Source organism: Zingiber officinale, chromosome 4B (assembly GCF_018446385.1).
Source record: "Zingiber officinale cultivar Zhangliang chromosome 4B, Zo_v1.1, whole genome shotgun sequence".
In the NCBI taxonomy this organism is placed as follows: Eukaryota; Viridiplantae; Streptophyta; class Magnoliopsida; order Zingiberales; family Zingiberaceae; genus Zingiber; species Zingiber officinale.
The window spans coordinates 73,126,839-73,149,365 of NC_055993.1; the positions used below are offsets into that span (position 1 = coordinate 73,126,839).

A 22,527-nucleotide genomic window follows, 5' to 3' on the forward strand; every position below is an offset into this window, starting at 1 on the left:
GATATATAAGCTTGATCTGTGACTATGTTTGAATCGAGAAAGATTGGACCCTGAAAAGGGAAATTGCTGATGGGCACTGCTGGTTTGAGACCTGGAGATATAATTTCTTGGATACATGAGAGTCTGAGGGAGATGACATTTTTGCTTGATAAAAAAGGGGGAAACATTCTAAATTGGAATTATAAAATTCAAGTTCAGACTTATCTATCGAGATGACTTGAGCTAATAATCTCAAGCTACAAATTAGGGAAGGATGAGCTGCTTGGATTGACTGAGTTGCCTAGAAGACATAGCTTCCTTTTATGGTCGAGCTTAATAGCCTAAATGAGCTGCCAAATATGGTTGAGTGGAGTGGCCTAGATGAGTTACCTTGTATAGCAGAGCCAAGCGACCTAGATGAGCTACCAAGTATGGCTGAGTTGACCTAGATGATTTGCCTTGTATGGCTGAGCCGAGCGGCCTAAATTAGCTACCTTGTATGACCGATCGACCTAGTTGATCAACCAAGTATGGCCTCGCCAAGCTGACCTGCTCAAGACTTGAGAGGTAGAGGGAGGCGAGTTAGCCAAGAAACACTAAATGGCGGGACAACACCTCCACTCGGAGATGACTTTGAAGGATGAGAAGGGAGTCCTTGACACCGGTCAACTTTCTTTGAACATGACGATCATGGGACGGGTAGAAGACCAACAAGGGAAGAATTTCCTCCACTGCAAAGGCAGGGGAGATATGCAGAAAAGATCCTGATTTGCTTCAATCTCTTGACTATCCAACTTGTCCATGAAATCACATGTTGATATCATAGCGAACTCTTCCTTGAGATGAAGCTGACCACATTTGGAGAAGAAATGTCTTTAGGATTTCTTGCTCGATGTTGACAAGAACCTATAACACTTTCCATTGATCCTCTTTCATTGGCGGGGTTGTGCTTCTCAATGGGTTTTCTAGGTAATTCATCTCAACGTTATAGTTCAGGGTCTCAACTCAATATTCTACAGATAACACTAATTTGTTCCTACTTGAAATTGCCGAATGATGAGCCATCAAACAACTATCGTCTATGTTGGTGAAGTCACCGAATGCCAAGAGAGAGAGGGTACGAGAGACAGATTACCAAGAATGCCTACGAAGCCTGGGAGAGAAAGAGAGAGTTTTAAAATGGAGGTCATAGGTGCCCCAATTCATCTACTCCAATGTTCAAATCAGATCTCTGAAAGGGGAGGTGGAGAAGAAGAATAGTAATGAGAAGACACTGGTGGTAGTTTTTGAGCGTGTGTGCACACGCGTGTATATGTACCTTTGTCCGTAGGAACAGACTCCTTTTATATCATTGTCGTAGAAGAAATGCATGGTATCTCTCCAAGTATTAATTGATGAGTTGACATATTTCGATAAAGAAAATGTCACATCATATCTACAATCTTATCACCCACGTTCTATACTGCAGAGTACTATGTTGCATCAAGTTATCATATGTCGTGTGTGCCATATTGTTCCATGTACTATGTCAGCCCACATGATATTGGGATAGTTGGGCCGAAGGGCGTGACCTATTAATTGGAGGAGCGTTAGATCGATGGGGCTAAGCGAGAATGAGCGAAGTATCTGGTTAGCGGGGCTAAGAGGAGCGTTGGATTGGCAGGCCGAGTGGAATGGAGGAGCATCTCATCTTGGAGCAACTGAGTTGAATGGTGGAATGACTCATCTTGGATTAACCTAGCCAAATGATGGATCCTCCCATTTTGGGATAGTCGAGTAGAGGTGATCATGTTGACCCATCTTGACTTTGACCTCCATCTCAATATACCTACCTTCTTGTTATGCGTAGAGACTTCTAATAGTCTCTATATCGCGTACTTTGATGTTCCTTATATTACAATCCCTCATATGTCCAATATCATTTTTCTTTAGTCTCTTGCTTGAGCCATTGAGTCTATCCCCGGGGCTATGGTGCCGCGGTAAGATATCTAAGTTGTCACCCGGCACTCACGGCTCGATCCCTAGTTATGACGTATTTGTAAAAAATTTTCCTCCAAATGAGGCGTGCTACTAAAGAATGCTCAGCTTTTGGGCTGTTCACCGCGCACACTTCTTGATTTACTCAGGTGGCCGATAAGAAAATTTTATAAGATCGGATTAATCATCTTAGGACTAATCAATGAGGCTAATTAATTTTTTTTTAACCATCCAGTCCCCATTATCCTTGATCATACCAAATCGTCGTCATGAACATATCCAACAAGTACTACATGACTTCATATACATATCAAAACATATGAAGCTCTTGACTTGAACTCTTTGCCGGCCCATTCATCAAAAGTCCCATAATCGATCTTTATCACTAACAGTTTAATTGCACAAACAAGTTGGTCGACGTCGAGCTAAACAAGCCAACCGGTCCCAATGGGGTGGTTAGGTCAATTCGTTAGAACAAGCCAATTGTGTTAACCAAGTCGATCAAGCGTGATAGGTTAGTCGTGCCTGTCGTGTTAGATATGTGGGATGTATTGGGCCACACTTTTGGATCCGCCATGTTGCCTTGCAACCTAACTTAGAGGGGAAAAATATTCATAATTTTTTTTTTACAATTTTTTTTCTAGCAAACAAACAGACTTTTAAACTTGCAATGTCTCCCTTCAACAGAGTTACACCGCCAAACAGACGAACACCACAACACATTAGACAAAAATACATTACTACCTAACGACATAACTGAAAACAAACTTCCCTAAAGTCACTGCAATCCCTGGAACAGAAGGCATGTTAGGATAAGTTGTGACAACCTAAACCCTGCAGGTCTCAATTTACCAGTTTACATCTAATTAATGAACATCAAATCACTGCTTGGTAACCAATATGAACAACAAATTGGCACAACAATTATGATAATCTACCCTCGCATCAAGTCGATATCGATGTGAGCATTCCTCATATCCAACTGCCTTGATCCAGGCCACCTCGCTATGATGGGAGAAGTAAGGTTTGCATTGGGAGGAGCCGCAAATGGTGTAGTTTGCTCATCCCCAAGCTGAAGTTCAGCGTCAGGGTGGTTTGTTTTAATGCTAACTTTTGCTTTGTTCTTCCCCTTAGAGCCCGTGTAAATGAAACTTCCAACAATGACCTGTAAAAGGAAGAAATATACATCATGTTCGAGCATAAACATTAGGACTTTTTCTTGTGTAATTTGATTTCTTGATACACAAGAAGCAAATCTAACCATGTTATCACCAGACGTTGATACATCGCCTATGTTCATGAAGTATAATTTAAGAGCTCGAGTACAAACCTGTACAGGGGTGGCAGCTTTAAGCACTCCGGCTACGCCACCGCCAATTACCCGACCATCGGGACTGGAAAGGGAGATGCTCAGTCCTCCAGTTCTGCCCCGTGATTCACCATTGTCAGTCGTCATGTATGAACCAGATAAACCAAGAATTTCAAATCGGCCCTGTCCGAACAGAATTAAAATTTCAAAGATTACTTATTAGGTCATACTAAATAATCTAAATTGAGTAGTGGAAACTCAAGAATATGAAGAATGAATTAATACAATAATTTTAAAGATATAACACAAATGAATTCATGAGATCTCTTGAGATGGCCTAACTTGAGGTGGAAATTAGGACAGGATGAGATCTGAATACTAAATCCTTAGGTTCACTCTTACTTGGTAAGCTTTTATATTATTATTTAGGTCTAGCCCATGAGGTGTATTCCCTATTCTAGGTGGGAGAAACAAGGATAAGCCTCTCGCAAGAGTCAATGTCGTTATACAAACTCAAACCTCTTGACCTTCGGTAAGAAGCTCTCAGGATCTAGCTCGCTTGTCGCTAAACCAATCAACTATTGGTAAATGATAAGATAATCTGTGATAAAAAGTCATTATGAAACTTGCTAATGGGCGGTTGGTAGCTCATAGGTTTCTTAATCTTTGTTTAGTACTCCACTTCAACACATGGAAACTAATAAATTCAAAGATAAAGCATCTCATGCAATTAGCATGCTTACAGATCTGACCTGCTAATATTTCCAGTAAAATAAACTCTATTAAAAGGACGGGCTAGTAGAAAATAGTGGAAATACTTTAATAGCCATTAGTTCGTAACAGAATTTTTGCACCTAGAAAATCATAGAATTTCCATTTCTTCGAAAGTAGCAGATTAACTAATTAATCTGATTGATGAATAACCACTGATCAACTGAAGCTGATGAGGAAGGATATTAGAATTCACAAGTAGTTATTTGCAATTAAATTCTAGTTATACGCCGCTGTTGTCCCTCTTGTGCATGCATTGGGTATCTTCCCTTTAAACTCGCTTCGAGAAATAAAAAGGTTCTGTTAATGGCAAAATCATTCCTTCAGAATGAAGTGATCAATCTGTTGCAACATGAAGTCGTCCAGCACTCAACGTTACCGTATGAAGGTGTTAGTAAGATAAGTCATGTTGCCCAGGGAAGTTTTCACCTACATATTTCCTCAACAAAAAAAAAAAATCCAATTACCACATAATTTGATCATTTTTTTCGCTTCGACTTATTGATTAGTTAGTAGAATCTGACAACAAAAATCCTGAAAGAAAAATAGGGTTCCGAACCTCGTAAGTGGCCACGCCCCCAGATGTTGCAGATTGCCGAAGGGTCACAGAAGACACGACACCGTTTGCTGAGAGGATACAAACAGCTCTTGGTCCCTGCTGTGAAAATGACATAATCTTTGTGGCGATATCCTGCATAGTGTATCATATATGTATCAGATATTATTAGTCTGTAGCAATCTTGGTGCAATATATTTTTGTCAAGTTGGTCAAAGAAGGAAAAAAAGGAAGCACAAAGAGCATCCACTACATGTGCAAATATATGTTACAAGACTCGCCCACGCCGAGGTGTTTTAACAGTGCTTAATTTTCGAAACAAATTGGTTAGGATAGAGATGTCACACCAGCATAAGCAGTGAGACGCCTGTCTGAACACTAATAAGTTTAACACAGAAGACAAAGTACTCATATGAATTGGATAGACTCAAGAAATAAGAATAAGTTGCATATCAATTTAGAAACAAAAATTGAGATAAAATAAGCCTAACTAGTCAGAGTATGTGTAATCTTTGATAAAATGCTCGAAGGTGTGCAAAAGGGAAGCGATCTAAAGCTCATTCCGCGGAACAAACAAGATGGAAAATTGCATACCTCTCCGACTGCAATCGTTATGACATGTGGAGTAAAGCCCATTCCAGCTGAACCAGCAACCCATTCACCTGTTGTAAGCAATCCAATTTCAGAATTTAGTCGTCCAATTTGTGGACACTGGAAAGAAGTCCAGCCAAATGAAATCAGCAAAGAATAGACCGAACTCATAAGTGGCGACAAACAGAGGTAAAAACTGTGAAATTCAACTTTTTTTTTAGATCATTAAGATATTATTGCTGTACAGTTCTTATACCAATTAAATAAACGCACGCATGTTCTCAATCTTTTGAACTGCATTTTATATACTAGAAAAGCTTAAGATTTTCATAACTTTAACAGTCATAATGCACTGTTGTTGAAGCTTCAAACTTCAGAGAGGAAGGCCAAGTTTAGATCTTTAACCCACCAAACGATGCTAACAATTGCTTCCTTCCAGTGCCCGGGGGCCGTCCTCTCCCTCGCTTCTCCGTTGGAGCGCCAGACTCTGAAGCTGACCTAGATCCGATAGCAAAGCCAGAGGGAGCGGAGGAGGAAATAGGCGACAGTGCTAAGGCTACACTCCCGTCCGGCCCATACTTTCTAGGCCGTCCTCTCTTTCTCTTCACTGGCTCTGCCTGGCTCACACCTTCGCCAAGTCGAACGACACCGTGGGACGAGACCGCAGACGGAGACTCCACCTGAAACGCCGCTGCACCAATGCTGGAGGGAGGGGCGATGAGACTGGTGCCGAGGTTCGATATGGAACGGCCGCCGGGCTGTGCCGTCAGGTGCAATCCAGATTGGGAGCCAGGGATTCCTCTGTGAGCTATGTAGTATGAGGCCGCGCCAGACATCGCCATGGCATCTCTCCCATCCATAAATGAACTGGAAAAAGAAGGAAATCTATAATAAAAACAACTCCGAAGTCGAAATCTCCTGGTTTTAATGGACCGACTCTAGCTCGAAAAAGTAGGAGGGATGAAGAAAAGCCGGGCTCATTTCATTTCGTCCTCGTCCGGATCCCAAAAAATCAATAAAAATCTCACCTTTCTCAAAGCTTGTCCCTCTTTAATACTGGAAGGGCGAGGGAATGGCAAGAAGGGTACAATTAGAGGCGAGTAGAGAGGCAACTTATAGCTTCCAAAGTTTGCTTCTCTCGGGCGAGTGACGAGCACCGGCCTAATTCTCCTCTCCGGTCTCCGCAATGAGTTTCTAAGAGGCTTCAGAGGAGGAAATTGCGTAATTATGATCCCAATTCAAATCCCTACCTTTCCCTTCTTTTTCGTCTCCCTCACTCTCTCCCCAGTCCCCCCAACTGTTATTTGTGGGCAAATGTTCAAGGGTGATAGAATTGAAGTTGTGAGGCGCAGTAGGAAACGACGGCAGAGGTCAGCTAAGCCATAAGGAGGCCGAGAAAAGCACAGAGCCAGTTAACTCCGATAAACTACGAGGAAGAAAAGCCACTGTTTTTTTTTTTTTTTTTAATTTTTTTGTAAAAAAATGCTGGTTCTTCTTCTTCTTCTTCTACGAAGGCGCGATCCGGAACTAACGAAAGAGGGAAGCGGCGGTGCAGCCACCGCTCCACTCTGCGAGACCGGATCCGACGCAAGGCCACTCGAGCGGGGCTTGGTGTGGAGTTACCGCCGAGAAAGACAGAGACGCTGCGGCACCAGTGCGATGGGCTGGCAAGCTTGGTCGGCTCAGCTTTTGCAGGGCCAAAGCTGAAGCGGAAGCGGAGTGCTTTGGACTTCGTGACGTGCGACCGACCAGCCAGCCACCTTCGCAGTCACGGACGCTGACGAAATCCAAATCGTTCACCCGCATTTTGAAGATGACCAATAGGAAAGAGATTTCGCACTTTAGAAAATAAAAAGGGATAATTTATTTTTATCTTATGGATATAGAATTATGTTAATTTCATTTTTTTTATTCACGTCAAAAATATTTTTTATTCCCATCAAAAATATTTTTATTGATAAATATAAAATTCGAAACTAAACTGTAATATATTATTAATTTTTTTTTATTAATCAATCATGGATTTAAAGTTCGAGACTCAGCTGGACATATTATTAAGAATTTTTCTCATTAATGAATTAGAAATCTAGATTTCTCTTTAGCCCCACATCTTAGAATTGGCAAACTATGAACAGAGAAACTTCTATAAATACTTTGGGTCAGTAATGTTAAAAAAATAAATAAATAAGCTTCTATAAATACTTTAGGTCGGTAATGTTAGAAAGTATTTTTTTTTTTGGCTCAGATCAAGTATAATATTAAATTAATTTTTTATAAGGGAGGATATTAAAAAAATTTCTCATTAATCAATCAGTGATCTAGAGTTCAAGACTCAGCTGCGACGTATTATTGAGAATTTTTATCATTAATCAATCAGGAATCTAGAGTTCAAGACTCAGTTGCGACGTATTATTAAATTAGAAATCTAGTGATCCTATCCCAAAACCGGATAATGGAAAGCTGGAGATGTGGTTGTTGTGCTGATTGGCCGTAGATAGCGTCCCACTCTGCAAAACAAGCAACGTCAGTGCCGAGCCAAGGAAGGGATCCTCGACATTGACCCTCTGACACTCAAGTCAGTCACCAGAAGTGTAGAAAAAAATGGAGCAACAGTAATGCTAGCGCAAACAGTAATCACGCGTACCTCTGACGGTGATGGACCCCCCTTTATATAGAGCTATGGTGGGCGATGTGCACGGTCCTCAAGGCATGGACACGTTTTCCAATATGTACCTATGAAGGGATTTGTCAGGAAAGTACCTCTAACACCATACCTTAACAGGGTATGTGTATCCCTAAGAAAACAGTAGAAGCTTCCGTTGTACGATTCACCTGTTGACAATTCCTTGTGTCAGTGGCACTGTCTTCGAGAAGGATACCAAGAGATATGAAATGGTCTCACTGCTTGCTCGAGCGGGGTAGCTGCTCGGCCAAGACTCCTCCTCTCTGTTGATGGCCAGGTCTCGTTGCTTGGCTGAGCGGGGTAGCCGCTCGGCCAGGATTTCTCTGATCTGTTGACCTCAGCTGTTTTTCCCTACGGTGACCGTGTAGTAGCATTCCCCTCCCGTTCGGACAAGTTCTCCAGTCTCCTTAGCGTCCTGCTGCTTCACACTGAGCGTCTGGCTATCTTGTCATATTATTCGAGCTAGACGATTGGTCCACCCAGACACTTATTACCCGACCGACCTTTATAGTCTCTTGCCGATCGACCCTGATTGCCCCGACCAGCCGTTGTAGCTATCCTCTGCTTGGTCACCATAGGTGAGCCTTTTGACACTTTGGCGTTGACCATCTTGACTTTGACCTCCATTTCGGCAGTTGACCCGTGCCAGGCAGGGTCCCCTTTATCGTCACATCACAAGCTTCCCCCTCAAGTCTAGTCGAAGGAGACTACAAGTCTGACTGACTGGACCAGTAGAGTCTTTGGTGGCTTCCATGTCTGATCGAACCAGATGCGCTCCTAAGTTTCTGTTCGGAACAAAAGTTCACACCGTTCGACTTTATTTTGCCAGGCTTGATTTATAGTTGCTGCCCGGATCATACCTATAAAGGCAGATAGTGAATCAGCTGTTCGACGGTGTGATAACCCACTCTCTGTGCCGATCGGGACGATGGGCGACAACACTTGGTGAAAATTTTATTTTCCTTGTGCTCCCTTAGATGAGTGCCCTTTCATAGTTGACATCATCCAAATTTCTTGAAGACCATACAAATCTCTGATCATTATGGGCAGAGCACTCGACCATACCTTTTAATCAAGCCTCATTAATGCCTTCCACTAGTTGAACGTCACGTGCCCCACTTTATGCTGCCGCACGTATGACGTGACAGGCAGATATCCGCTCGCGATGTGATAGACACCTTTTCAAATTCTATGCCCAAATCTTCTCCTATTTTTTTTGAACCCTAGATCGGACGGCTCAGGGCGATCGACTACGAGGTTTATAAACCTCGCTTGTGTCGCCGTTTTCTTCACTCTTTGTGGCTTCGTCTTCGAGCTTTTTGCGACCTTTCACCCTTTCTTCTTCTCTGGCGATCTTTTCTATAAGCTTTTTTACTTTTTTCTTATCTGAATCTGTTAGCTGCTCCTTCTTGCACCATTTTTTCTCGATGGCTAGTTCTTCGCAAACCCCCCCCCCCCCCGGTCCATGTCCCTGGACTCTGGTATACTTCCATCGAGTCCAAGTTCAATGGGGACGATATCGAAAGTTTGAAATCTGCCTACTAATTTCCACTCGACTTCTAAGTTGCTATTCCTTCTGCGTACTACTGGCCACATGAATCACCTACGGGTTTTTCAGTATTTTTTTAAGGACCAGTTTACCGCTAACCTGTGGTTCCCTGTTCATCCGTTCTTCTCCATTGTTTGTAAATATTTCCATATTTCCCTTAACCAGTTAGTGTAGAACTCTTTTAGATTGTTGTGCGGGGTCATTGTCTTGTTTCGTCTGCATGACATTCCTTTGACTCCTCAGCTCCTGGTGTTGCTGGGCTCCTCCTGATTGGGGCCCCTTTGGGGGTTGATGGCTGCTCAATGGTCGCTGCTCGGGCACCACTGGGGGCTCAGCAAACACCTCCCTTCTTTTGGACGCTTGAGCTTCTTCCACATTTATGTATTCTGTGGCTTTCTTGAGTAGGTGATCGAAGTCCCTCGGCAGCTTCCGGATGAGCGATCGGAAGAACTCTCCTTCGGTAAGTCCCTGGGTGAAGACATTCACTAATACTTCTGAGGAGACCGTAGGAATATCCATGGTCACCTGGTTGAAGCATTGTATGTAGGCTCTCAATGCTTTCCTGGGCCCTTGCTTCAAGGAGAACACATTGACGCTTGTCTTCTGGTGGCGGCGACTACTGGCGAAGTGGTGTAGGAGCGTCGCTCGGAAGTCCTTGAAGTTGTGAATAGATCCATTTGGCAATCTCTTGAACCAACGCTGTGCTGATCCAGAGAGGGTGGTGAGGAAGACCCGACACTTCACCCCGTCAGTGTACTGATGAAGTGTGGCCACATTGTCAAACTTGGCCAAGTGGTCGTCTGAATCGGTAGTTCCGTTGTATTCCCTGATCGTTAGCAGGGTGTAGTGCTTGGGCAGAAGGTCATCCAAAATCCCCTATGAGAATTGTTGATTGATTCGCTCGAGCGAATCATCGTCCCTTAGTGCCTTCCCCTTTTGTGTGTCCCAAATGTGTGCGTCGTCCGAGGAAGATCCCCGGTCCTTGTCCACTCAGCCCCATTCCTCTAATGGAGTCCAAAGCAGCGCTCGATGGAAAGGGATCGGCACATTGGGTGCCTCCCCATATGTGCCGCTCAGCTTCTTGTTTTGTCCCCGAGCGGATGCACACTCCACTCGATCTCCATATTTTTCTTGGTGACCGGTCGCTGATGACGCGGGCTCATGTGCTTGGCGCTCGGCCATCGCTTGTTGTTGTTATTGCTCCACCATCCTTGCCGCTTAGGCTTGTATAAGCATGTTGAGCTCATCCTTTGTCACCGTCACCGTGGTGAATCGTCCAGCATCCTCCATCTTCTCATTTCGGATGTAGGCTATGTTCCCATAGATAACGCCAAAATGATACTTCCCGAAAATGGGAGGGTGGAAACCCGGGGATGTGGCTACTGCGCTGAATGGTTGTAGACCACGTCCCGCTATGCAAAACAAGAAATGTCAGTGCCGAGCCAGGGAAGGAGTCCTCGGCATTGACCCTCCGACGCTCAAGTCAGTCACTGAAAGTATAGAAGAAAACGGAGAAACAATAATGCTAGTGCAAACAGTAATCACGCGTACCTCCGCCGGTGATGGACCCTCTTTATATAGAACTCTGGTGGGCGACGTGCACACTCCTCGAGGCATGTGCACGTTCTCCAATATGTTCTATGAAGGGATCTGTTAGGAAAGTACCTCTAGCACCATACTTTAACAGGACATGTGTATCCCTGCCAAGACAGTAGAAGCTTCCGCCATATGATCCGTCTGTCGACCATGCCTCATGTTAGTGGCACTATCTCTGAAAGGATATCGAGAGATACGATAATGATCTCGCTATTTGGCCGAGCGGGGTAGCTGCTCGGCCAGGACTGCTCCTCTCCTTTGATGGTCAGGTCCTGCTGCTTGGCTGAGCGGGGTAGCCACTCGGCTGGGATTCCTCAGATCTATCGACCTCAGATGCTTTTCCCTGCGGTGACCGTATAGTAGTATGCCCCTCTTGTTTGGATAAACTCTCTGGTCTCTTTAGCGTCCTGCTGCTCCATACTGAGTGTTTGGATGTTTTGTCGTATTATCCAAGCTAGACGGTTGGCCCACCCGGACACTTATTACCCGACCACCCTTTGTAGTCTCTTGCCGATCGGACCCTGATTGCCTCGACCAACCGTTGTAGTCGTCCTTCGCTCGGCCACCGTAGGCGAGCCTTTTGACACCTTGGCGTTGACCACCTTGATTTTGACCTCCACCTCAACAGTTGACCTGTGTTGGGCATGTCCCTCTTTATTGCCGCATCATCTAGAGTTCTCTTTAGTTCCACATCTTAGAATTTGTAACAGTTTGAGCAGAGAAATTTCTATAAATAATACCTTGGGCCGACGATGTTAAAAAGCATACTTTTCTTGATTTTTGACTAAGATCAAGTATGATATTAAATTAATTACTGCAGCTTATTGCTGGATTCTCGATCTTGGCGGCCTTTTAGCTAAGATTAAGTATAATATCTGTTGCTATCAGTTTAATATTTGATATAAAGAATTAAATTATTTTTTTTTTATGAAGGAGAGTGTATTATCCACAAGTGTTCATGTATTATATTATACACGGAGTCTTGCTCCACTAAAAAAATATAAAACTAGAGGCAATACTTAAAAATTAAAATTATTTTCTATAGGTCAATTTTTTTCTTCTCTCATATCATTTTTCTTAGATCAAATCTCTCCTCCCTATATCATCCCACCTAATATAAGGGGTCTAGCTTACACAACGTGTGTGATAATTTTTTCTACTATATATATATATATATATATATATATATATGAATACATTTTAAACACAACACGTTAAAAAGTCGAATTAAAATTAATTCAAATAATTAATTTAATTAAAATTATTATAATATAAATTTATTATTTTTTTATAAGTTTGCTCTCTCTCTCTCTCTATATATATATAAGGATTGATATCCTACGCGCCCGCACAGTGCGTGACTGTGCGCACGCAGAGGGTATCAATCGTTTTTTTTTATTTTTAAATATTTTAAATTAAAAAAAATCAATTTAAAAAATAAACATTTCCTTATATAAATTTCTAATACATTAATATATCCCCTCAACATATTACAATATTCAATAAATACTTAAATTTATTTTATTTTAATTTTTTTTTTAAACCAAATACTATAACTTAATTGGGAAGACTGAACCCTAGAGATAAAATATAAAAAAAAATACTTTAAAAACTATAACCTAAATCCTGAACCCTAGAAATAAAATTTTTTAAAAATATTTTATTTATTAAAAAAAATAAACATTTCCTTATAGAAATTTCTAATACATTAATATATTCCCTCAACATATTACAATACTCAATAAATACTTAAATTTATTTTATTTTATTTTTTCTAAACCAAACATTATAACATAATTGGAAAGTCTGAACCCTATAGATAAAATCTAAAAAAAATAGTTTAAAAATTATAACTCAAAGTCTGAACCCTAGAAATAAAATTTTAAAAAATATTTTATTTATTTTTTTAATTCAAAATTTTTAAAAAAATGGAAAAAAAATCGAGTGATATCCTCTGCGCGTGCACAGTCGCGCACTGTGCGGGCGCGCAGGATATCAAAACTTTATATATATATATATATATATATATATATATATATATATATATATATATATAGTGAATAAAATAAAGGATATCCTTTAATTTTTATCTAGAAATATGTATATAATGATATTTTTTGAATTAATTATTTTTTTCAAATAGCCTTTTCTTTTAATAAAAAAATAAGAAATTTTTATTCAAATTTCTTTTTTCTTATATAAAAAATCATTGCATTTCAAGTGTTTTATCATGATGCTCTCAAATTAATATAATCTTCAGTGACAAACCGGAAAAGGTCAATCTAATATGCATTTTTGAATTTCTTTTTCTCAGAATTTTTACACGGATACGAAGAAAGCAATACATTTAGCATTATATGAAATAGATTTTAATATATTATATTAAAAAAAATATTCATATTATATTACTCTATTCATATCATACCGTTTAGAATAGGGGCGGAACTAGAAATTTTTTTAAGAGGGGCTGAATCCACCTTGCATAGGTTATCCGTCACTGCCGCCACCGATCGCATGCGTAGACGTGCTTCAACGTGTCCTTTTGGGTGGGAAGAAGGATGGGGAGGAGACAGAAGGTGGAAGGCCTAGAGCTCAGGTTGAGGAACTGCCATACTAAACAGTTCCGGCAAACTCGGGGAGGAGGAGGGGGTGCTAAAACCCCCCTTAGCCCCCTCTTTTGATCTGCCCCTGGTTTAGAATCATAAGTCAATCTCCTTAATATTTAAAATGACATATAAAATAAAATTACTTATACTTTTCTAATCAAATGGTGACACCCTAAAATAAAACCAGGTGCAATTATATAATAAAATGTGATTCGTTCGCCCAGTGTGTCCGTCAATTTCGTCTCTAAATTAATACGAAAGAGATAAATTATTGATGACTACTAGCCATTAATATAAATGGTAAGGTATGAGAGGGAGTTATATTTAGACATGTCAAGTTTTAATCTCAAGATTTCATATGATAATATCTTATATTTTAATCATCGCATCGCCCCGAGGAGAAAAAACAAGGTGCAATAATTATGTCCAATAGTTGACTTCAATCAAATGATTTTAATATGTTTGATAAAAGATTTAAATTAGAATAATATTGTATTTGTTGATAAAATTTATTGAGTGTGTAGGTATTTGGTAAGTTATTGCAAGTTAATAGGTAGAAAATACTAAATAGGTGAAGGTTGATTATATATTTAGTAAAAGATTAGGTTCGAGTGTTGCTAAAGAATAAATTTAAATGGGTACTGAATATTTGACACTTAGAAAAGTCTAAGTTTTATTCGACTCTAAGTCTAAGTAAGTTAAAAGTGTCGGGATATTTAACAATTTAAAAGGTATTGATAAGCTCTAATATTACTCGTAACATCGTGGAGAGGATAGAGGGGTAAACACTTAATCAAACTTTTCTTGTAGTAGAATAATAATAATAATAATAATATTATGTAAAATTATTATAATTAATTTAAAAATAAAGAAAGATTTCCTTCTTAATAAGAAACTAAGAGTGGTCAAATCTTTCTTGTGTTAGAACATAAATTTTACTAAGCCGTGTTGAATTTAAAAAACACAGGAATTTGAATATAAGAAAATAAAAATAAAAGATCTAGTTACATCAAAAATCATGGTAGAAAATAAATACAGAAGATAAAAATTTTTACGAATAACTTGAATACAATGGAATTATCATTTTTCTTTATGTAGTACTACTCTTGATTCGATGATCCAATTTTTCTTTATGTAGTACTACTCTTGATTCGATGATCCATGTAGAAGAAGGAGAATAAGGGACACTACAAAAATAAAAAGTTTTATCGATGGAAATTTCTATCGTAATTCCGTCAGTATAAAGGTTTAGTGATAGAATTATGACAGAAAATATTTTATCGGAGGATAATTCGTCAGCAAATATTTTACCGATAGAAAATAAACTCTGTCGATGATTACCAATGGAAAATTATTTCCGTAGCAAATATCACTGACAAAATAATAGATTCCATCATAATATTTATAAAAGACTTATTGACGGAATCACCTATTCTGTCGGTAAAGCCCTTTGATATTTACTGATAAAATCACCTACTCTGTCGGTAAAATCTTTCGATATTTATCAAGAGAATATTTATTCCGTCGGTATTGCAAAAAAAAAAAAAAAGAGCCCAGCATACCAAAATTAATTAGGTTCTATCCTATTTACAATTTTTATATACAAATAAAACATCACAAATGATGACATTTACAATCCATACAAACATATTTCGCATTGATCCATACATTCATATTTCACAATCAACAATCAATACATCAAGCACATTTTTACAATACAAATACATTTCACAATCCATAGTAGAAACAAACAATATCTAAACATAATCCGATAATTGAATATCCATACAAACAATCTAATAGAAAAAACTATACTATCCATAATCCATAATCCATAATCCGAATAGTACATCCATTTATAAAATAGAAATAGAAAATCTCCTGCAGAAAGTTAAATACGATAGATTTATATCATATTTATGTATAATAAAAATGTTGCATATATATATAATCAAACTTAATACCTAGATAAAAGAAAGAAGTAAATGATGATCGTCAATGTGATTAGGCTTGGACTCCTGAAACATATAGTAATACAATGTTTATAAATTAGCTAATTTCTGTATGATAAATATATTTTACATGATTTATGTATTATAAAAAATTAGGTTTTAGTTGAATAAACCTCAGAAAAAATTAATCAATAGGATCTGATGGATCATGATTCTCTTGTGAATCAAAATCAAGGGGCAAATTAGCTATGAACCATCTTATATGAGCCATGAGAGCATCATGATGCTCACACCACTTTTTATCCTCATCAGCTCTCCTCTACATCTCAACATCCATTCACTGGTCCATCTTCTTATCCATTGAGGTAATTTGAGTGTGCAGTTCTTGATTTTCCTGTCTTAAAGACTGCATCTCAAAAGAAGAGGAAGAGGATCCATCACAACCCCTAGGAGTCCTCAAATGATTAAATGCGACTTTGGCCTGGGAGCCAAGGCTGTAGAGGGTGGAGTTTTTTATCCATCCACCGATAATATCATAATAAATCTCATTTAGTGTCTCGGTGGATAGAGACTGTGACTCCCCCCTCTACTGGTGGCTGATATGCCTGAGCCACTCTATCTGTTATTTGATCTTGTTTGAAAAAATATAATATGAATATTATTAAATTTAATCACAATTATTAAAGTAAATCAAGATAGAAACAATTAAATATAATAAATAAATAATCTTATATGTATGACCTTAGGTCTAGTATCGACAAATGTGATATCTTTCTTCTTATGGGTCTTAAGAAAGACCTCCATACAAGTAGGTTGGAGGGCTAGGTCATGTTCTAGCATACACAAATAATTAGGTACAAAATTATACAAATTTAATAATAAATACAAAATTTGCTTATTTAACTTTAAATTAAACTCATCATATCCATGACATGCTCAACAATAGATTTGGAACTTGATGTATGTCGAGCCGTTCCAGTGCTTGAGCCACCTGGCTCTGTATTTCTATTTTCTCTAGCCTTTTCAGCATTTGCTTTATACCTTTCTGTAGTCCAAGTAGCCATCCATTCACTCTAAATCTCGGCTGATACATACGCCGGTCTGGTACCCTTCTTTCTCATATAATAAAGAAGGTCTCTGTATAGTTTGCAATAATAGCTATTCTAAGTATCTTTAAATTATTGCTCTTGATATTCCTCTCATGTATATCTTTTCTACAATTATAAGTTGAATTAAAGTTATAGTATTGATGTGCATAGATTATATATGTTATTTTATATTGCTTAACATACATCTTGTTGTATTTTTTGCCTATGATCTATGCTTTCGCACCCTTAATAATGTTAATTTTAGCATAATCACTATTTTACGTCTAGAGAGATCTGCTCGATGTTTGTTTCCATTTTTAGGAGCATTTTGGAGCTACAAAGGATTCAAAAGACATAAAAGAAGACTTCCAGTGGCAAATTGGACCTGACCATACCTTGAGGCGCAGCCAGGAGAAGCTCTAGAAGGTGGTCATGCTAAATGGCACGACCAAGGAATCAGCAAAGTCACTGGTCGTGTCAAATGACATGGTCAGGAAGAAGAATCATCACCAGACAAGAGACGGTTGTGTCTTAGAGCATGGCCAGGAGCCAACTCGAGTAGTTTTCCAGAGCTTAAATAGACACAGTCGTGCCCAAAGGCACGACCATGTCTCCACAAAGTCAGAGAATGTAGTTTGAAGAAATACTTGTGCAAAATAGCACGACCCAGAAGATGAAACAGAGCAGCCTCTGCTCTGGCCGTATCAATAAGCACAAACAAGAAGCCAGAGGTAGCTTTGGTCGTGCTTGATGGCATGACCAAGCTATCTGGCCAGAGCTAATTTGGCTCTGGCCATGCCAAATGGCCCGACCAGATGCCAGAGATAGGTTTAGGCCATGCCAAGAGGCATGACCACCTCGTGCCTCACTTCTATATAAAGGGCACTTCATCTCCTTTAAAGGGGGAGGAAGATCCACAATGGGAGGAGATCCTCTAGGTCAAATCCTTACATTTGAAGACGTCATCTGGGTGATTCGAGGTTGTTCTACTACTCCATCCTCATTGGCACTCCAAGATCTACATCCAAGGGCTTCACTTGACATCAAAGGATAAGTTTCTTCTCCTCTTCTTTAGGGTTCTTGAAGTTCCTATGGGTTTGAGTGGTTGGATTGTAGTTCTTCCAATTATGGAGTATATTTATATTATTCTAGGATGTAGAAAGTAATTGTAATGTGTGGATGTTGTAAACTCTATTGAATTGTCAATTTCCTTATTTGATGAAGCTTGTATGACACTTGTTCTGTTTAATGAAATGCTTGCAAGTAGACTTTCTCTATAAATATGAATTTATCTATCTAGATTGCATTTCTATATGCATAGATCTAATTTCTGAGCAAGATATTACTGTGTGTCTATATCTGAGCATGAACCTAAATTTTCATTAAATAGATGCATAAATTGTGTCATCTTTTGAGTGTACATTCCAATATAGCTTGACATGACTTTAGGATGCTTCTTTAACGTTGGGTATCTAAGGTAACTATCCTTCTATATGGAACGTAACCTCCTAAGGGAGAGTAATTCTGTGTATGGATGAGTCTATCACTTGACCTAATGGGCTTTCCCTAATCATATGCTATGCAAGTGACCTATGTAATTTAGAGACGTACACCTGGGGAGGCCTTATGAAAGGAGGTACTCTACTGAAAACCCAGACTCTCTAAATTACTTCTTCACTTGATGACATACTTGGTTACTAGTAGGGGAAGTACTCTGATACACCATCATTGGGTGATTTTCGGTAGTAATTTAGACTGTCCTATAAACATGTAAGTGGAGAACTAGGAATAAGTGAATTCGTAACACAACATTCACCATTGCAATGAAACCAATGACCTAGAACATCTTCTGAATTAAGGATTTCCTCAGTTATCTTTCTTTTATTTTCATTTCTTAGACAAAATCTCAAATCAAATGATTATCAATTCTGTCTAGCTAAATTCAAAGTGTAAAACTAATTAGCATTTAATCCTCAGTCCTCATGGGATCGACTTATATAAATTTTATTACTTGACGACGTCTGTGTACTTGCTAGTTCACATCAAGTTTTTGGTCCCGTTACCAAGGACCGAGTGCTTTAAATCTAGTTAGTTTGCATTAGAATTTGTCTAGACAATTCTTTAAATTCTTTAATTCTTTAACTCTCATATTCTTTATTCTTTATCTTTCATTACTGCATTTCTATTTCTACATTTTCAATTCTATAATTTGTCTCCTATATATATATATATATATATATATAATAAAAACAATAAAATTCAAGTCTTTCTCTTGTTTGTGTATGTGAAGAAATATTGCAAGTCTTTTGCCTATTGACCCTAAGATTGACTGGACATATCATCGAAGGTTAAATTTGCAAAGAGTCAACAAGAGCAAGAATAAAGAAATATGGCAAACAAACCTTTGAAGGAATATGTCACACCATATGAAAATGGCCAAGATTCAGTATATCTAGACCTACAGTTGAAGCCAATCACTTTGAATTAAAGCTGACCTTTATTTCCATGGTTCAACAACATCAATATGGCGGTGGTCTGATGGAGGATCCTAATTATCATCTTGAAAACTTTAATGATTTATGTAGCATGATGCATATTAATGGAGTTCCCCCAAAGGCCATCAGATAATTACTATTTGAGTTTTCTTTGAGAGATCGAGCAAAAACTTGGCTAAATTCCTTGCCTCCAAACAGTATCACTTCTTGGACTCAATGAGCAGATCTTCCTAGAGAAATTCTTTCCACCAAGTAAGATAGCACACCTCCGCAACCTTATTGCAAGCGTTAAGCAAACAAATGTTGAATCTCTTTATGAACCATGGGATAGATTTAAGGGAATGCTGAGAGACTGTCCACATCATGGTCTAGAAAAGTGGCTTGTGAACCACACATTTTACAATGGTATCAATTATCAAACAAAGGTTTCCTTAGATTCTATTGTTGATAGAGCATTAATGAACAAAGAACTTAATGAGGCAAAAGAAATTATTGAGAGTGTAGCTCAGAATCACCATCAATGGGATTTAGAATGAAGTGCAGAGCAATCAAAATACTGAGAAAATATAATGTGGATGCTTTTGATTTAATAACTGCAAAGGTTTATTCGCTATCAAAACAATTTGAGAATATGAATGCACACCTAGTAAATGCAATTTTTTTATCCTACGAAGTATGTGGAGCTTCTGAACACATGAAAGATTTTTTTCCCTCTTGGAGCTATCAATTTGCAAATATCTCAAGTGGAACATGTTAGGACTCTTAGTGCCCGGCAAGAGAGGGGGGGGGGGGGGGGGAATAGCCAAACAAAACAAAAAGGCCCTTCTCAAACTTATAACTTAATTAAAGCACTTGCATAAACATAAAAATAATAATAAACTAAAAAGACGAGACTTAATATATTTACTTGGTTATAACCAGGGAGGTTGTTAATCCAAGGCAGATGAAAAAGCGCACTAAAAATCTCCTCTAGGCGGAGAAGCCTCTTACAGCAATAAACTCACTAAATCAGAAAGCTAAACTCAGACAAACTCAAGAACAAGTGTTGTTACTTTGTAATTCTTGTTCTTTTTAGCTTCTGGGAGTAGGGTTGCTTATATAGCCCTGCTCAGGGCGGCTGGAAGGGTTCCAAGCATCTAAAATGGGATTAAATTTTATCCCTGATGCAATGTTCAAATGTCACGTCAAATTGGCTAAAATTCGGGTTCCGGGCGCCCCTAGACTAGTCCGGGCGCCTCCAGCCCAGGTGCCCCGACCAGGTCCCGACGCCCCCAGTCTGGGCGCCCCGAACTGGTCCGGGCACCCCGACCAGGTCTGGGCGCCCCGGGGCCAAAAATATTCCCTTTGCTGATTTTTGGTCCCGACCTCCTTCTTCGGTTCCACTCGCATCGGTCCGGGTCTTCCGCTCCGGCTATGCTCACTTGGGTGATTTCAGCCATCCAAAATAGGGGTCACTTGAACCCAACTTCTTGTCTTCTCCTCGAGCAAGCTTCCGCTCCGACTTCTCGTCCCTCGGAATCGTCACGTACTTCCTTCTCGTCTGCTAGCGTACTCTTCCATAACTTTTCGTCCCTCGGACAACTGCGTCTTTTGCTCCTCGTGCAATCTTTCACTCTGGTTTCTTGTCTCTCAGAAATACCACACGCTCCCTTCTTGTCTGCCGGTGTACTCTTCCACAGCACCTCATCCCTCAGACGCACCAAGCCCGTCGGCTCTCTCCCGTGTCGTCCTTCTTGCTAGATGCGTCTTTTGTTCGACGTCCTATGCTCCTAAGTTTCTACATACTTAGACACAAGATTAAACACAATAGAACCTAACTTAACGTGTTTGATCACATCAAAACTACCTTGGGGTACCAATAATCTCCCCCTTTTTTATGTGAGCAACTCAAGTTAAGTTAGGATAAACCAACATAAAGTAAAAGCAATAAATTTTGCAATAGAGTGTAAAAATTGAAAAAGTTTAAACTACCTCCCCCTAGACTTAATCTTCACTTCTCCCTCTTTGATCACATAAAAAATGGGGTACCTAAAAAAAAATCTAACAATAACTTTAAGAAAGTTTTTAGTTAAAAAAAAAAAACTCTGGTTTTCCAATAATTTTGAAAACGTATCAAGTTTTTGAAAACTTTGAAAAAATTTGAAAATAATTTTGATATCACTTAAAAAATCTGCAACGTAAATAATCTTAAAAACTTTAAGTTTAAAAAAAAAATCTAAGTAAAAAAAAAGTTTGAGTAACTATTTAAAGCATTAATTACAATTAAATGTTTTATTAGTTAGTCAATTAAATATTTTATTTCATTAATTGACTTCCAGGCTGTAGCAAAATACTATGCTTTCTTGGTTATTGGAGCAACAACCACTTTCTAGACAAAACCTCTTAAGGAAATCAAACATTTAATCTACTCTCTGAAAGCGCTAACTTTAAAGTTTCAATCCAAGAATGATTTTGAAACCCAATATAGGTTCCTTCCAACTGGGTTGATTAAAAATCTTTTAGGAATATATTTCTGAGAAATTTTCCTAATTTTTCCCTTGTGGTAATTAATGTACCAATTTAGACCATTAAATTTTCTAATACTAGTATTATATGAGCATGTATAATTTTTTAGGTTCTTTATTTCTTTTTGCAAATTACCATTTTCCAATTTTATTTTGTCAAATTCTTATAATGGACAAGATTTGGCTAGAATTAATTTTAACTCTTTGGTTTCTTTTTTCTAGCTTACAACAATCCTTTGACAATAATTTAACAAACTTGAATAATTTATCGGGAGGTAGAGATTGTACCTGACTTACCTTGTCGATCCCATTGTCCGTAGCTTCCCTTGAACTATTGCTTTCTTTCGATGCTACTCCTCCATTATCGATACTCTTGATGCTCATTTCGGATGAGCTTGCTTCATTTTCATCTTCTTAATGACTTGCCACTAATGCAAGTCCGGCGATGACTTCAATTTCTGATTCAGACGACGTTTCATCCCACATTTCCTTTAGTGTTTTGTACTTATTAGATTGGATAGACTTCTTGTTCTTACCCTTGTCCTTGTTCTTCAACTTAGGGTAGTTATCTTTAACGCCCCCTTCTTCATTGCAGTGGTAGCATTTATTTTTTTTTCTACCCTGCAGATGGTTAGTTTTTCTAGATTTAAATAATTTTTTAAATTGCCTTACCATCATTGCCATTTCGTCATCGTCGTCGAGAGAGAATTCTGAATCTAGTTCATCCATCTTCGCCTTGAGGACAATATTGTGCTTCGGCTCCTTCTTCGAATCTGCACATCTCATTTCATGGACTTCAAATGTTGAAAACATTTCTTCTAAGGTGACAGATTCTAAATCTTTAGATATATAGTAATCATTTACTAATGAT

General features: G+C 38.7%; 1 protein-coding gene, 1 non-coding gene and 1 pseudogene across 3 annotated transcripts; 1 reads left to right on the forward strand and 2 right to left on the reverse strand.

Annotated features, from left to right (window-relative positions):
• Positions 1-2,582: 2,582 nt before the first annotated feature.
• Positions 2,583-7,014, reverse strand: LOC121975146 (AT-hook motif nuclear-localized protein 9-like). Of its 2 annotated transcripts, XM_042526591.1 has the most exons (6): positions 6,212-7,013; positions 5,593-6,050; positions 5,187-5,254; positions 4,596-4,727; positions 3,287-3,448; positions 2,583-3,121 (listed from the first exon to the last, which is right to left on the reverse strand). In XM_042526591.1, exons 2-6 carry the CDS (start codon positions 6,041-6,043, stop codon positions 2,891-2,893), a joined length of 1,044 nt encoding a protein of 347 aa, XP_042382525.1. In that variant the 5' UTR covers positions 6,044-6,050; positions 6,212-7,013; the 3' UTR covers positions 2,583-2,890. The 2 variants fall into 2 exon arrangements, with proteins under 2 accessions (XP_042382525.1, XP_042382523.1); XM_042526589.1 differs by having other exon boundaries at positions 5,593-7,014.
• A 4,829-nt stretch (positions 7,015-11,843) lies between these two features.
• LOC121979016 lies at positions 11,844-12,007 on the forward strand (annotated as a pseudogene).
• Positions 12,008-19,414: 7,407 nt separating this feature from the next.
• On the reverse strand, positions 19,415-19,522 carry LOC121978838. The gene has a single exon (XR_006111179.1). It is a non-coding gene; the product is annotated as a small nucleolar RNA R71 (small nucleolar RNA).
• Positions 19,523-22,527: the final 3,005 nt, after the last annotated feature.